The 17,513-nt window shown below is 39.2% G+C and overlaps 1 protein-coding gene and 1 long non-coding RNA gene across 2 annotated transcripts in view; both read right to left on the bottom strand.

The window, feature by feature from the left end:
- ADGRA3 (adhesion G protein-coupled receptor A3) overlaps nucleotides 1–2,376 on the bottom strand; it is a 53,003-nt gene extending 50,627 nt beyond the window's left edge. Inside the window, exon 1 of the mRNA XM_027457314.3 lies at nucleotides 1,942–2,376. Coding sequence (XP_027313115.1) covers nucleotides 1,942–2,234 — 293 coding nt within the window. The 5' untranslated portion in view covers nucleotides 2,235–2,376. The remainder of the gene's footprint in view (nucleotides 1–1,941) is intronic.
- Nucleotides 2,377–2,846: 470 nt separating this feature from the next.
- On the bottom strand, nucleotides 2,847–10,170 carry LOC119716784 (uncharacterized). The gene is made up of 3 exons (XR_005265420.2): nucleotides 10,039–10,170; nucleotides 8,547–8,640; nucleotides 2,847–2,957 (listed from the first exon to the last, which is right to left on the bottom strand). It is a non-coding gene; the product is annotated as an uncharacterized lncRNA (long non-coding RNA).
- Nucleotides 10,171–17,513: the final 7,343 nt, after the last annotated feature.

Genomic DNA, 17,513 nt, shown 5'->3' with positions numbered 1-17,513 from the left:
CCCACAAGAATCAAGATTCAAGATAACTTAGGGCAGTTTGACTCTAATCAGACAACCTTTACCATCAAGTATTGCAGTTCTAAGTCTCAGCTTGGAGGGAAAAAAAAAAAAAAGGCAAGAAATTTTGGCAAACAATTACGTAACAATTAACCCAGCCATTACTGATCAACATGGTAGTGAAATGGCACATGGCAACCCACCTCATAAACTACCAAAATCTTCTAACCAGGTTAACACTGATTCAGGAAAATGATACGGAAAGTCACTCCTCAGAAGTGAACAAACTTGAAAGATTCCAAACCACAACACTTACTATGTCCAGTCTCTTAGAAAAGTGTATTGGTTTAATAATCTTTGCCTTATTTTTAAGTAAAATTTCAAAGTATGTGTTCACATTGATTGTATCAACATAGTTATGATACTTACTAGAGTAAACAATGGAAAAGCATGTTCTTGCTAAGTCTATTAAAAGTTTATGAGTATTTAAGAGAAAAAACGTTTCAGAAGTTATCATAATCTTCAAAGGCCAGTTAAAAGTGAAAACAACTAATTACTGTATGTAGATACGCTCTAGATACACTCTAGATAATAAAGGAGTATGAAGAATCAAGATGAAAGATGAGCCATTCTTCCAAATTCTCCTGTGACTACAATTATGAACAAAGGTCCATTCACAGCAAGGCTGCTGTGTTTGATATCTGGTTGTCTTTCACTGCAATCACAGCTGTGACTCCAAACTTTTTGAATCAAAAGATCCCCACTGCCAACTTCAGCGTATCACCCAGACTAACAAATACTTTTATCTTTTTTTTTGTGTGTGAATACTATATGCTTAAGAGTTAATCATCTGCAAAGCACTTACAGCTAACAAAGACTAAAATGAGTTTGTTGATCAAACAGCTGTCACCTTCCACCTTTTGCTTTCTTGTCTACTTCAGAAACTTCACACATCAATATTTCTGGTCACTTCTCACAGGTCATTTAGAAATATTCTCTGAGCCCTTGCATACTGACAAGCTGAGCACAACTAGTTTGGCCTCGATCATCTCCCTTTTTTGTTTTTCCCTTTCTCATAGGTCCTCATCGACGGGACTGGCATATACATCTCACTGTAACTTCCCAAAGAAGCCCTTCCTTCATGTTCAGTGCTGCCAAAGTTCACAAAGACAAGGCAAACTGTTATTCTCATAACAGAAGTATATTCAACTCCAATTACCTCTAGATCTTTCAAACCTGTGATTTCCTGTCAAATAATAAGTATCTTAAGCTAGACCTCATAATAGAGTTTCTTTTCACAATCTTCTTTGCATGCTACTTTGTTGCACCCCCAAAATCGCAGTGGCTCCCTAATAAAATGAACACAGGTTGTACTTCTTGGGCTATCCACTGATGAGATTCAGTGTTGCTACATATCTTCTTTGCTATAGAGACTGGTGAACATCTCAAGGAGAAGAAAAAAAACAACTTGCAAATGCTTCGTTTGCATGTGCGTGCTCTTTAGGCGAGCAGCAATACACTTCTTGCTCTGGAGTACGCTGCACACCCAGTTTGAACTTGTTATTCACACGGACGAGCCAGGATTAAGTCCAGGTAAAAACAACACGCCTACTGTTACCTGAAGTAAACTGACGTTTCCCTAAGAGACAAACTAAGTCCCTTTGGCTGCGTGACAATATTTGCTACCGCCAAGCTCCTCGCCTGCCACGCACCGAGCGGCTCACGCCCGGTGGACACAGCCACCTCACGGCACGGCACTCCGAGGCTGGCTTTCCCCTGAGAGAAAGTTCAAAACACAGAAAGAAACACACCAGGGCGCTCTTTAGAAGTTTAAAGGCGACTTCGCGGGATAAAGGGACGCCGGAGCCCCCGTGCAGCCCCAGCACGGCTCCCTTTCCCCCTCCCCGGTCCTTCCCCCCCCCCATCGCCACCGCCCGTACTCACAGCGTGACCGTGCGGTTGGGCAGCGCCTCGGGAGGCAGCACCCGGGCGAGCTGCAGGTTGCTGCACACCACCTTCACCTCCACGGGGCCGCTGCCCGCCGCCACGGCCGCCTTCCCGGCGCTCTTGGGGCGCCCGTCGTACTTACAGCCCTCGGGCAGCGCCGTGCCGCCGCCGCCGCCCCCCAGCGCCGCCGGGAGCAGCAGCAGCAGCAGCGCGGCCAGCAGCCGGGCCGGCCGCCGGTGGCGGTGGGGCCGAGGCGGGCGGCAGGCTGCGCGGCGGCCCGGGGGCAGCATGGCGGGGCCGTGCGGGGGTGCTCAGGGCCCCGCTCCTCCCGCAGGAGCCGGGGGGAGAGCAGAGAGCCGGGCGCCGCGGCTCGCCGTGGCCTAGCTCCGCGGGGGCGCTGCCGCCATGTGGCGCCGGGGAGTGTTATGGGGAGGGGGGGGTGCCGCGGGCGGGCAGGGGCCGCCGCTGCTGCCGCACCCGCCCTCGTCTTTGTGTCGGGGCCGGGCGGGCTCCGAGCGGCGGCAGCGGCAGCAGCGCCGCCTTCCGCCGGTGTCGGAACCCCGCGGCCGGAGCCCCCCGCCGGGCCTCGGCCTGACCGCGCAAGCGCCGCCGCCTGGGCGGCCTCCAGCGCGCCTGCGCCTCGCCGGCTGAGGGGGCCGGGGCGGGGAGGTGCTGCTGCCCCGGGGAGAGGGGAGAGCTGTGCTGCCTCCCCGGAGAGCGAGCGCCTCCTCCGGGGAACCCCCGGCCGCCCTTCTGCCAGCGTCCAGTCTGGGGGAGTGCCCCCCTCCCAGCGCTCTGGGGGACGGTGGTGCTCTGTGGGCGCCGTTCCCCCTCGTTGGGTTCTATGTGTGCCTCATCTCTCAGTCCCCTGCTCTGAGCCATCGGTTGTCCACAAGGGGTTTGTTTCCAGTCGTGCCTCGTGGAAAAAGGGTCATCCTGTGCCTAGGTGCTCAATGGCCTTTGTTGCCATGGCGTCTTGCACTCGTAATTCATCTGTCCTCCTCAGGTCATCCCTGTAGAAACAAGCAACTGTTATTCCCACTTCACGGCCAAGGAGCCAGAAGATGGAAAAAGTCATTTTAATATCATCAATCTCAAATGTTAAACAAACAAAAACAACGTTACCTGCAATGAGTCTTTTCATTATACTCTTGGGACTGCTTTTCTGGGTGTCGTTGGGTCATTTTTGCAGTTTTCTAAGCAGCCACACTGGCCAGACCCAAATGCCTTTGTGCCAATGACAGTAGAAGTTCTCAGTATGTTCTTTGCCTCCGGCATGTGTGAGACTAGTAAAATAACTGCCATCTAACTTGCAGTCGAATTACAAGAACTGGCAGCACCTACTTTAGAAGTTTAAGGAAGACTTTCCAGAACCCATGGGAAGTTGTTGGTCCCTAACTAAGAACTCACAAAGCCACATCCTTATGGAAGAGCACTGGCAAGTAACACCCTTCAAAATACCTATTGTTACACAGAAATGCAATACTAAGTATTGGCACTAACAGCTGCCAAAATGAGGCTAAGAAAATCTTTAACATACTGTTTCCTTGAAATGATCTGGAACACCTCAGGTTGCAGCCCAGTTTTAGATGCAACCTAATAAAAGATACAGGCAGACTACTGGAGTTGTGGATTGTGGCAGGTGGAACAAGGTTTCAAGAACAGCATCAAAATGACTTGGGCGTGTTGTGGATACTCTTTACCTACCACCATGCTTTCTCTCCTCTGTTTTATGGACTCTTACAAATCAAAATGGAGCCTGTCTCACTTAATGGAATTGTTGACCAGAGTACAAAGAGACCATAGTTCCTTGAACTTTAGTATTAGTCACAGAGTCACTCAGCAGGACCAGCCTGATCTGGTTGAGATGCAAAGTCACAATTATACTTGACCCAAATTAGGTCAGGACACGAAATACAAAATGACAATGTCTGTGCTCTTATGATGCTATTGTGGCACCCATAAGAAAATATATATCTGATCGGCATACAGCTCAGCAGTATAAAGTCAATTCTTCAGTTTGGGGCTTTGTTTTAAACAAATTCAAACTGGAAAGTTAATTTCTGTTGGATCAGTGCTTTGTATCATGGAGCCCCATTATTTTTGATCCAGCACCAGCAGTTTTATATCTGGATTTACTGTATCAAAACATGGCCCAAGAATTGGTCTGGAGTTAAGCAGCTCTTCATGTTTTCTACTTTCTTCCTACCTTCACCTATGTCAGTTCCACAGTGTGGTTCACTGCACAGCTACATAAAGCTGGCTGAAACACAACATGTGAAGGTCAACATGGAGACAGGGCATAGAGCTGCTTCTGGCAGAATATGTCACTTTAAACCATTGGCACCACCAGAGCATTTTGGCTTAGCATCACCTCAGTTTCAGTGTTGCTAATCAAGATTGCAGTTCAGTGCTACTGAAGGGAACATTCCCATTTTTTTTCTGCAGCTACTTATTCTTCTCCCTTGCCTTGCATTTGTGGTAATGCATTGTTTAGACCACATTAGTCTCCAGTTGCATCAGGGAGGTGATCTACATTGTCACATAACACAGAGGCGATGACAGAAGTGATGACGAGGAACTATTTCTTCTGGTGACTGCAGTCACTGACCATTTTAACTCTTGATTTTCCCATAATCCTGAAGAGACAAATTCTCACCACTACTTTTCATATTAATGTCCTGTTCACTTTAATTCCTTTTATTTTATAGATACACGTTTCTTGACCTTGGTATTTCTCAACAATCTGCTGTTCTCACCACTTCTCTGAGATCATCCCTACTAAGGTCTCTAACTATATTTCCCAGCTGCAAAGCACCTACCATCTTAAGCGATGTCTCTGTTTAAACTGGTATTATTGAAACTTCAGAGTGATTTGTTGATTTTTATTTTGTTGTCTTCTCTTAGTTACTCTGCTACTGCAATGAATCTAATTCCAAATCATATTGTTCCTCACCTGTTTTCAAAAGGCTTGAAAGCTTTAAGCAAAAGGCTGTTCATGAAGGCTTGTGCTTTTTACCTTCATCTTTCCTCCATTGTGCAAAAACTGCAACTTCTATTTTCTGCTAAAGATTTGAAAAAGTATTTTTTTACATTGACTCAGAAAAGCTTTTAATGCAAAACATGTGTCTCACAGGAATCACTTAACATATTTCAAGGTTTGTTTTTTTGTTTTTTTTTTTTTTTTGTTCTTTTGAAATGTAATTTTTTTTTTCACATTCATTAGATCACTACCTGTATTGTAGTTGTGGTGGTCTAAAGATATAAGGATGAAACTACGTTCTGCAGCTGCTTCAAAAACCAGAAAGTCCTGTTCCTCCTAGATTTCCCACAACCGTTCTACTTTTTAGGTTATATACCCTGTCTCTTGGTCTACCTGTGTTAGTAATCTGACTGTACAATAGACCCATTCAACTCAACAATTAACCTACCCTCTTTTTTCTCTCTCTCTTTTTTTTTTTTTCTTTTTTTTTTTCGTTTTGTTTTCTGACAGGTTATGGAGTTGAATCAGCTCAGGGAAAAACTAACAGATTACCAGTGTCGGAACAAGACAAGAACACTAGCAAAGGGAGCACAACCTCCTCTCTTAGCAGTAAAGTAAGCCAGAATATATACCTTAAAGAAAGACAAGATCTGCAGGGGAAGGCAATATCTTATAGTAGGTGATATGGCTGCAAAAAAGATGGAAAACTGTACCCAAAATTTACAGGACACAGTAGGAGTAGCAACTACTCAAAAATACTCTCTCTTTCTGCAATCTATGCTTCTTTTTTCTTAAACAATGAATTAAAACAAACCAAAAAAAAAAACCTAACCTCTCTTTCCCTCAGTCCTGCAATCCTCTGCCAGTGTTGGTAATCTTGGTGGTGTTGGTAATGCCTTACTTGAGGTGAGACTTGAACTTTTAAAAATGTTTTTTGCTCCCAGTTTGCAAATGAGTATCCTATGTCCTTTTTTGCTGTTTTCCTTCCCTTCATAAAATTTACCACTAACACATTCAATTTTCAAAATTATTTTTTTCTCTGTTCATTCTAGTTTACTAATTACAAAATTTTTGTATCCAAGAAATTAGGAGGAAGGGGGTGAGAAATAGGGTAGGATGAAGGAAATTCTTATCAGCATTTATGTGTAAACAAAGATAGTTTTGGCAGCACTTCAAATCCTTCATGTGTCCTCAGGGTAGAGAGATAAATAGGAGCTCTTAAGTGATTTTTTGTCTGTCTTTCATTCTGATTCTTTACTTTGCTTACTTCTGTCCATTGCTTTTATCAGTTCAGATTTCACATCCCTCCACATTTTTCTTGAGCTATCATCACCTTCATCAAAATGATTGTTCCCTAATTTTGCTCACAAGGGACCGTCATGCTGCCCCTAGTTCTCACTGCCTTGGAGTCTTCTACCTACCACATTTCATCTCTTTCCTTAATGGATTGGGACATATGTTTTGTTTGCTACAGCAATCACCAAGGAAGAGGAAGCATTTGGTTGCTCTTAGCTATGTCTGCAATACTGTGGTTATTTGCTATTCCAAGTAGACAGAGGTGATGATAACTGCTGGCACACACTGGCTTGCTATTAACCACTAAATCCAAGCAGGCACAGAGTCACCTTTATACAAGTACATCTTGCACAACTGTAGGTTGTAGTATTACATCTCTGCCTCTGTCAGTTCACTTACTTAATCCGAGCTCTGCTGTTGGTTTGTGACAAACACAGGCATTCCCAGATGCATAGCTGATGTTTGTCATGTTGCACACAACAAACTTGGGCACTGCTGTATTCAAGGGTCAGGATCTTCAGTATCAGCAGTATAACTGGGTGAAATTATAGTTTTTAGAATATATAGTTTATATATTAAATGAAATTATAGTTTATAGAATTTTAGACTCAGTTGGGAAAACTGAGGAGGAACACTACTTCCCTTTACCTGGTTGTTCCTTTAAGTAGACGTGAGTATTTCAAGAATGCTTTGGCAGAACCCCAAACATTAGTTGGCTTAGTTTGTGAACTTCTTATGGAAAACTTTTTGGAAATGCTTAAAAGGAGACTGCTCTCTACGTTGTTTATTTAGAAGTCTCTGGTTTTGGTTTTCAGTAAATCCCAAATTAAGCCAGAACTAGACAGTGAAATTTTGTATGTTAAAACCTGAAATATCACCAGATGCACTTCTGCAGAAAGAACAGTCAGCCCTGAAGATTTTCATGCTTGATTTTTCTTTGCCTTAAGCAAAGGGGAAAAAAAGTACCATGTGGATTCAGCAGACTCATGCAGGGATCTCATTCCTCCTCTGCTGTTCTAGTCTATAATTGTAGGTGGAAGACTGACTATGAAATACAGTCTCATTGGTAAATTTTTGAAAGCAATGCATACCGCACAGATATGTGTAAAATATATTGTGCCAGGTTTCTTATTGACATGCAATCCAATCACCACTTCTTTAGTATTTGGCCTCCAAATAAATGTTTCATGTAACTTTGAAACCTCTTGGACTTTTATATATCCAATGTGAATTTTCAATAAAAAGTTATAGAAATATATATCTGCATGAAAGGGGAAGAAGTAAATATGGTTCTTGTAAAGCCTTACATTGAAAATGTTGCTAAAATGTGTAACTCACTTTAACTCCTTCTGAAAAGATTGGCATCTGTTAGGCACATTACTCAGCATTAATAGACTTCTAAGCAATAACTACTAATAAAAATAGAAATAAAGTAGTTTTCCTTCTATTCCTCATCATATTTCATTAAATGCTCTAAAAGATGTTATAATGTAAGTAGGATCCAAAGACACAGATTTAGGGGAGGGAGTAGAATTAGCAGGGAAAATACAAGCTGAACTACTTCATTACTAACACATCAGTGCTTATGGCTGAAAAGAAGGAAATGGTATTCCAAGATGGTAGTGATTATATCTAGCCAGATAGATGGGGATTTGCACTGTTGTGTGAACAATGCATACGAAAGAAAAGCTGTCTGATGCTTAAGCATTCAAATGGTTCAGAAGTTAAACTTCCTTAACATGAATACTTTGAAGAATTTCCTGCGTTCCCAAATCTTATCACCTTAGATTTTACAGAACATTAACTCTAGAAAAGTCCCAACTTTATTGGCTGTGTAATGGTGCCTGAAGCAAGAGATTCTCTTTTTCTTCCCCTGCAAAGTGCCTCAAACTGAGGCAGAAAACTCTGAAGAAAAAAAAAAATGAGAAAGGTTCATATGGTGGCTGGAATAAAAAAGGCTATGCTGGCCAAAGGAGGCAAATGATTTCGGAGTACCATTACTGACATGGGACTGTAGCTCAGACAATGTCCTACAGGACTGTGCCAGCCCAGCCACACATCTGGGCTCGGGAGTGTACCTACATTGAGATCCAGCTGATGGAACAGGAAGGAGTTACAGGCCTGTTGGTGGCAAGAGGTACAAGTTGCCTTTGAAACAGAGGCTGTGTTCTTGTCAAGTAATCAAGATACGTCTACACCCTATATGCTATGAAGACACAGTACCATGCAGAGATACAAAAAAAAAAAAACAAAAAAAAACAGTGAGTGGATAGGAGATGCAATGTGTTTTACCGTTGTACTCCTTCTGAACTCAAACCAATACCTTTCAGCAGGTGGAGCCACAGCAGTAGGTATAGCATGCTTGTCTGGTCGCAGAGCTAGCGCTCCTGTCATTAGAGAAGTGATCTTTGTGCCACCTTCAATTACAATAAAAACATCCAAGAAATCTGCAGTAAGACTTGTAGCGGTCTTTTATCTCACTACATTTTATCCATAGGATTACTTTTACTTCTGTTAAGCAACCACAAGCCATAAAAAAACGAAGCAATAGGAAGCATAATAAACAGCAATTAATACATCATTATAGGTTTGCTTCTTGAGGAGGAAGGAGATTGGGAAAACAAAGGATTTTGTTGTCAACATTAGCAAAATTTCTGGATCCTGCATTTTGGATACTTCATCATCCTGACGTCTACTTACTTTCATAGGCATTTCAGCAGTGAAACTATCCATTGAAAACTTTTTACTCAAGCAGGCCCCACAGACTACTAAAGTTTTTGTTGTTTCTGAAGCAACGGGATTTTATCTAGATAAACACAGCACATTAAACATATCCCACGTTCTGTTTTGTATTTCCCAGAAACATTTTCAATTGAGATTTAAGTATTTAATTCAGACTTCATAAAACAGTTAATATATATTAAATAAATAGCAACTACATACTCAAACATATTTGCAGAGTATTATGGCTATGCAATAGGTCCATATCAATTTCACAGTTATGAATCTATTACATAACTTTTAATCCTTTGTGAATGTTTAATAATCAGTATTCAAATAACATACATTAACTGTCCTATTAAATCTAAATTAATTGTGGCTCAGGGAACATTAATTTAAAAGGTTACCTATTTTCCCAGCAGATCTGGTCTTTGTTTCATATTTTTTCATTAAAATTAGTCTTAAAGACTGAGTAAATTTGTTTCATTTAGAATATAGTTACTAGGTGCTCTGAATATCTGTGAATCACGTTCTACCAAGCTTCTCTAATAGCAGTATTAAAGATTCTCTCCCATTTCCTTCCAGTGTCATTAGCATTACCTGAAGATAATAAAATATCACATGTTTGTTTAGGAAAGGTAAACCCTTTTGACTGCAAGAACTGACATTCAGCAGTTCATTAAAATCGTTGAGTAAAAATTCAGCTGTGGGATTTACACACTGTGAGTTTACAAAATGACCATCTCTCAGGACGAGATGTAAGACTGAAAATTTACAGAATACATTTCTTCTCTAAATGAATCAAGATCACCACAGAATTGATTTAATAGTAACTGTATCTCTTGCAGTCTTCTGAATAACAAATGTGAGAAGCTAGCATAATGCTAGATTTAGACTTTAGATTTTTTTATTATTATTATTTGATAAAGACTGCATAGCAATGAGCAATAACTGGCATCAGAGTGTTTTGATCTGTGAACCAGGTTGTGTCATTGGAGAAAGGGACAAGATTCATTAAAACTAATGCCAGAAAGAACTGTTGAGTCATGCTACCTAGCACATACTACAAGAAATCATCAAAAGCCTGTACTGACCTCAGTAAATTATATCAAAATCAAGCTCTCTAGAAAAAATATTTCTGAGAACATCCAGAGCTAGTGAATCCATTGCTTCTCTTCAGAATGCATTCCCAGTGACTGTTCATCTTCAGTTTTATAGAAAACATTCTGGAATAGGAAACAAATGAAGTTTGAACTGCATTTTTGCTATTTTTAGAAGATTGTGTAACTATAAAGGCATTATTCAGCATCCTGTATTTTATTCTCATTATCCTATACATACACCATGATTATATATCACCTCTCAGTCTTTTTAAAGCCAGTCTCTGCTGTACAAAAGGCTTGCCAGCCCTTTTGTGGATCTTTTATCCACTCTCTACTACAGTTACTCAACATATCTTACAAAAAACACAGTCACCAAAACTATATATGGTATTCCAATACTAGTCTCATCAAGGCCATATGACTTCTTTGTTCCCACTCATCATTCCTTCTATATTTCCACTGCCTGAGTTTTGTTTTCCTGCCACTGTCCTTTGAGAATCTGTTCAGGAGCCCACTGAGCAGTCTTTGGTTTTGTAGATCTGCTTTGAGTTCTTTGTCCTGTCTAGGTAGAATACCTGTGTGTATCTGTGTATGTGGCAATATGAAGATGCATGTAAATTTTTAAATAGAAAGAGCACAGCAGGCTGCTTCCAGAGTGCATGCTGTTTTTTCATGAAAGACTCCTTATTTCTGAAATAAAGCTTTTTATGTCTGAGAGTTCTGTTGCATTGGTGCTATAACATCTAACAGGCAAACCACAAACACAACAGAACAGTGCTCCAGCTCTTCCTCCCAATACAGTTCCCACTTGAAAACTGCAATTTTCAGATTACAATCATGGTGTAATTTAGGTTGGAAAGGACCTCTTTTGGTCATTTGGTTGAACTCCAGCTCAAAGCAGGACCAACTTCTGTGCTGTAAAGAATGGGATAAGGTCCCAAACAGCCTGATCTAAGTCCCATGCAAGTTGCTGTGCTACAATCCTAAGGAAACTGTATTATTACCCTGTACATATTATCCATCACTATCATGCATCGTTACTTTTTCCAGACTTAACATTAACATTTTTCATAGTACCAGAACTAAATCTGTAATGAGACACGTGAGAAACATCTCATCATAAGGAGACTTTAGGTGTATTAATTATTGAACGTTTAACCCAGATAACATATATCCTAATGTAAATGTATAGCACTGATTTCTTTTAAACCAGAATGCTGTTTGGTATGGTGTTATAGTTCTTGGAGAGAAATTACATCTATGAAGTTACCTGAATTGTTCAAACTTTGTGTCAAGAAAGAACAAGCTCAAATACATTTAAGAGGCGTACTTAAAAATGGCAGATGGTAAATTATAATTTTTCTCTGTTGAACAATTAAATCCTGTGTTGACTTTTGCTATACTTTTTCAGATTAAAAATTTGTACAAGTCATTATGCTCTGAATATTGTCACAACAGTACTACCACTTCTGTTCCCTGAAATTCACTCAGCTTTACAAGACACATTAAAGCGAACATCTCTGAGTAAGAGCTGTGCTTAGCAGACTCTCCTTGGAGTCTCAGCCACAAGTTAATTGAGCACTGCAAAAAAAATTGAATCCCTCATAGATGTATGACATTCTTCATGGTCACAGTGATGACTCAAAATCAAGTGTGTTATTTTTTACAAGACTTCCAAATATGAAATTTGTAGTTTTGAACTGTATTTGTCCATTAGTTCCTATTGTGCAGCATCTTGCAGCCAGGCTGTGTTCCTGTAAGTCTGCAATGCTGTGTTGTAGTTTTTGCACCCACTGCATGTCAGATGTGCCAACTACCTGTTGCTGGCTAGCTTCAAATCTGATAGAAACTTAATAGATCTTAAAATTTGCTGCAGAAATAAAATAGCATTGGTAAGGGCTCTTCCATAGTTCCCTCTCATGTCGTGATTATCCTGTGAGCTCTTTTCCTTGAAAGCTGAATACTGAGGGAGCTGATGACAGTAACTGCCTTGAAAGAGCACAGGCCTCATAATCTTGTCCAGTCTGCGGAAACAGGGAGTGTTTAAAAAGAGTTAAATTGTGTTAGCTAAAGGAATAATAGACAGATTTACTATCCTTTAAAATGTTTAGCTGTTTGCAGCTGAACATTGAGTTTAAGGCCAACATCCAAAGAGCTGATGAGATTTAAGTAATAAATGTCTTTGTGAATCAGTCCTCAGCTACTTAAGAACCAGATATTTTATATTACTCTGCCCTTTTCAAACAGTACCTATTTTCTTGTCTTGATAGGACTTAATTTTTCTTTCTCATATAAAGCCAAATATTACATCATTTCTGGCTCTTGCCATGCTATTTCTTCCTGTAGTGCTGTAACACTGATGTTGTAGCCTTAGCTCTGGTTTGGCTAGAGCAGTGATCTTTAATTTGTTGATTCATGATCCAAAAATAATATGCAAACGGCAGCGCCAACATTTTACCTTGCTGCAGATATGCACAGTTATGGAAAACAAGTATGGGCAACAAGAGAGGGTATGGCCTTGTAGGCCAAAGACAGAATCCATTCCTCTCATCCAATTTCTGTACAATTTTCTCCTTTGCCCACTGAAGTCATTTATTGTTCAAACTAGGTTTTATTAGTCAAGTCTTACTTAGTGTTTACTGTTTAATTTAAAATCTGTCTCCACTTACTTCTTTGCCTCTGGAGACCAAGGGGGATGGGAGTTAAATTTATATTAAAATTTTAAAGAGAATAAGTGAGGGATAAAGAAAGATGAAAAATTATAGGCCACTAAATTTGACTTCAATACCTGACAAATAACTAAAACAATTAGCAAAGCAAGAGCAATCAGTATGTAAACAGCTTGAAGAAAATACAGTGATAAATTGGTAACACATTTGTAAAAAGCACAAATCAAGTGAAAACAAACTAATTGGTTTCTTTGATGGAATAATGAATGCATAAAGGAAAAGTGGTAGACACAGAACGTCTTAATATTAGCAAGACACTGATAATGGTTGCTCATTGCATTCTTAGAAAGAAGCCAAATAAAATTAGATTAGGTTGAACCACCATAAATTGACTACACAGGTAAATAAATCTAACACTGAGAATCTTAATGAACAGTTGAGCTGGTAGCCAGGAAGTGATCAAAAACATTTTAGATTATCAGACATCCTACATAGATCAATTTAGACGTGAAGGGTGTTTTGCTTGCCTTTTTTAAGAAAAAAAAAAAAAAAAGGAGGGGGGTGGGGGAAGAAAACTATCATAAAGCAGCATCTAGTGTAAGAAACACCTAAATAAAGAAACTGAGCAGAACAGCAGAAATGTCATCCATTTTGGTTCCATGCCAGCACCAAATAGCTTACATCAGCATCGTTTTTCTGCTACACAGCTGAGTTTCTTTATTTAGACATATTAAATACTCCAGAGCATATCTAAATAGAGCTTTGATTACTGCAGGATTATCTCAAATTTATTTATTGACGTTGCTTCTGTTGACTGATATTTCTGTCCATCTAAAAATTGCATGATTCATGAAATGTTTATGCCTTGTTGTTGTGACTGAGTGAGAAAAATGTCTAGTAGCATCACGTCTCTGATAACTTTTGCTTTGTCTTCTTTATAGAAGACATAATAAAAATTCATATATTTATTCATTTGTTTTACCACAGTAAATAGGCACACTGTTGGTAGTTAGCTGCCTACGCATTTTGACACGCAAGAGAATATTTTGGAAAATAGAACAAAATCTTGTTCTTGTCCCAAAAGCTGATCACTGAGATGTGACTGGAGACAACATTTGCTAGACATGCAAGAGCCCAAGATATCAGTGAGAATTCTTTGTAAGCTTTATAGACAGCAATTGTAGCAAGCACATCAGCTTTATCAACATTGTCAAGATTTTTCATAGCTTTTAAGGGAAAGGAACCTTTTTTTTTTTTTTTTGAAATCTTCAAGAATGATTATCAGGTTTGTTTTCGAGATTCTTATGAAACAATCTTCCCAAGTAAGAAGGGTAGCACAAACCTGAACAGAGTGTGCACTAATCAGCTCTAACAATAGAAGACAACAAATGTATTTTAGATATTAGAGTAGAAATATAGTGTTGAAAGGAGACATCATGTGTAAAAGGTGAAGAATCCAGAAAAAAAACAGAAGAATCCAGAGCACAGAGAATGAGATACCATTAAAAAAAAAGTGTTTTACAAGAGAAGAAGCAAATTTAACAAAATTAAATGTTAACAGATGATTTTGTCTGTCCATACAGACTTCAGTAGTGCTTATTTTAATGTATATTGACATGACAGCTATTTACCATCTTGCTTTACACACTGATGGTTTGAAGCAGCTAACACAAGGTAGAGATTGTGTAAACCTTTGTACTCTTAAATTTACTGTTCTTCCTTATAAATTATAATGGATTTAAATACTTGACTTTCTATTCTAGAATTAAAGTAATTTGTTATAGCATGCTTAGACAGATTTATTCATAAGTAACAATATTTTTACTTAAAAGAACCATACAGCATCTCACTTTAGGAGGTCTGGTCAGAGATTATAACTCAAAATATATTTTAAAGAACGATTCCTAGAAGATTTAGAAGGGTACATTTTTCCTTTTTAAATGAGAAGCTGTAGTGTAACTGTGTATGTACAAACACAGAGATAAATAGTTCTCCAAGAGCTTTAAATTGTTTTAATTGTTTTAACCCCATAGAAATGCATTTGACACTTAAGCATATGTAAGAATTTAAAAGAAGATAGTATTAAGATGGTTATAGGTATGTTCTTTCTGAATGCTTCCAGTAAAAAAAAAAAAAAAAAAAAAAAAAATCAGGCTCAAATTCTCATTGCTCATAATTACTATTCTCCAAGTGCCAGTTTACAGTGAGAAGTGAGAAATGGAGAGACCAGAATCTGAAGATTCTTAAGTGAGCCATCAGCATAATTTATTTTCACAGAATTTCTAGGTTGGAAGAGACCTCAAGATCACTGAGTCCAACCTCTGACCTAACACTAAAAGTGTTAGGATGGTGATCATTCCAGGGATGGTGACTCCACCACTCCTGGGCAGCCCATTGCAATGTCTAACAACCCTTTCAGTAAAGAAGTTCTTCTTAACATCCAACCTAAAACTCCTCTGGTACAACTTTAGCCCATTCCCCCTCATCCTGTCACCAGGCACGTGGGAGAACAGGCCATCCCCCACCTCACTACAGCCTCCTTTAAGGTACCTGTAGAGAGCGATAAGGTCGCCCCTGAGCCTCCTTTTCTCCAGGCTGAACAAGCCCAGCTCCTTCAGCCGCTCCTCATCTTTCAAAGACACCTCTCACAAATCTCCACCAATATTTTTTTCCATCAAAGAGGTACAGTTTATTCTGAGGTGCAGTAAAGAGTATTGCACAGTGATCCATTACACAATGGTCTAAACCAAAAATTGAAGGCCATACCTGACTAAGAACAGGTGTCAGGAGCAGGAAGATTCTAAACAGGTGGAACTGTAATACTGAATGATATTTAGCCAAGGGAAATACTACAATATACATATCTGTTTCATTGAGTATATTCAATCCAATTTCCATTTGCAATCTGGAAGAAGGAGTTTCTAACAGCCATGATTTGATCCTCGTGTGGGACATATATCCAAGACATGCAAGACTCAAAATATCTATGTTGCACTTAAAACAAAACAAAAAACCGAACACTAGCTCTCGCACATACTAGCTATAACAGAAGCAACCCATAACAAAGCTGCGAATAGCTGTATGTCTATGGCTAAATGGCCAACGCCAAGATCAGTCCAGGCTTGCCATCTAAGTGTTTATGCAAGTCCTTAGTAGATTGCTAAGCACAATTGCTGGTACAGTATCACGACTAACAGCACTTAAGCTAGTTAGCTGAAACTCTAACCTCTGTAAGCAGACAGACGGAGTTAAACATAACCTGCATAGATTTAACATAAACGGCGTAGATTTAATGCAAGAAGGAAGAACTCACTCCTGACTTGCTGTTGAGATTCCCCATTTCCTTGAAGTGGCTTCTGGTTCTGTTATTGACTTTACCTAATTTTACACAGGATGAGGAGACCTAATTACATACAATTTTCAGCTTTAGTCCACAGGGCCTAAGCCTTCTCCAAGCATTAGTTTAGACCGAGAGAAAGTTCATTAGCTCAGTGGGGGTTCACAGTCCTTCTGAAGTATCTTCTAAAGCACTTCCACACACACAATGCTGTATGCATTGATTTCAGTCCAGTATATCACCCCTTATGCTCCTAGCTGATAAACAGGTTTCATTGAAAAAATAACAGTAGTGAAAACCCTAAGAGAGATGGAAAGTTGGGATGACCTTCTCAGGGCATGACAGCAGGCATAGGGAGGTGAAGCTTTATGAATTACAATTAATTTAACCATGACATAGGAAAAAAAAATCTGAAGGTGCCTAAAAAGACTTCAAAATAAATTATACTGTATTAGTGCACTAGGATCTAGACATACATTTCAACATAGTTACATTAGGTCTATAAATAATAACATGGCTGGATTTCACTCACGGCTCCAATTGCAGTAACTTCATTGTAAATCAAATCATACTTTACCAATCTTACCTACTCTAGCCACATGAAGAAGCCCTATGTAATCCCACCAAATACCCATCCTCCTTCTTTCTCCACATTTTACCCTATTAATCTGAAATGCAGCCAGATTTTGTCTGACTCTCAGTGGTTAGGAAACTTAGCATTCATATCACTGTATTTTGACTAAGAGCATAACCATATCATAACCACTTCGCATTGAATAATCTAATCCTTTGTGATTTTGGAGGTGGGTAAAAGACCTGTAAGTCTTAGTAAATTCATCTTTTTGGCTTAAAATGCTTGGAGTGCTTGAGCCAATGCTCTGTACATCATCTGTCTTGCTTAGGTAGCATTTGTCAGTGAAACACACCCATCTTCAGTATTTGCACCCCAGATAGTCTGGCAAGTCATTATATTCATATCTTCAGAGTGTGCTCCAATTTTCCTAGGCTCTTTTCTGAATCGGGTATTTAATATCAGATGTATATAACACACACACACATATATATATATGTCATTAGATATTTATTATTATTATTTATTATGTATATTATAACTAATATAATATATATATTTTTATTATATATATTAACCTATAACAATTCTATCTTTATAATTAATGCCCATGTTGATGACTGTATTGTTTATAAAACTTACCTATTCTACAATCACCCAGTATATTATAAAAATGTGAAAAATATAATGCTTATTTTAGGATCTTACAGATACACAGCTGAAGACCTCCTTCCTTTCCTACATGTAAATGCTATTAAAATCACCTTTTCAGCAATTAAACAGTATTAGGTAGTCTCTCAGTTAAGATAGATTTACCTCAAAAATGCATTCATCCCTCCCTTCAAAAGTAAAGCCCCAAAGCAAAATGCATAGAGTTGCCAGCAGCTTT

Source organism: Anas platyrhynchos, chromosome 4 (assembly GCF_047663525.1).
Source record: "Anas platyrhynchos isolate ZD024472 breed Pekin duck chromosome 4, IASCAAS_PekinDuck_T2T, whole genome shotgun sequence".
In the NCBI taxonomy this organism is placed as follows: Eukaryota; Metazoa; Chordata; class Aves; order Anseriformes; family Anatidae; genus Anas; species Anas platyrhynchos.
Note: the sequence above shows the minus strand (reverse complement) of the source record. Positions and strands in the feature narration are given on the sequence as shown.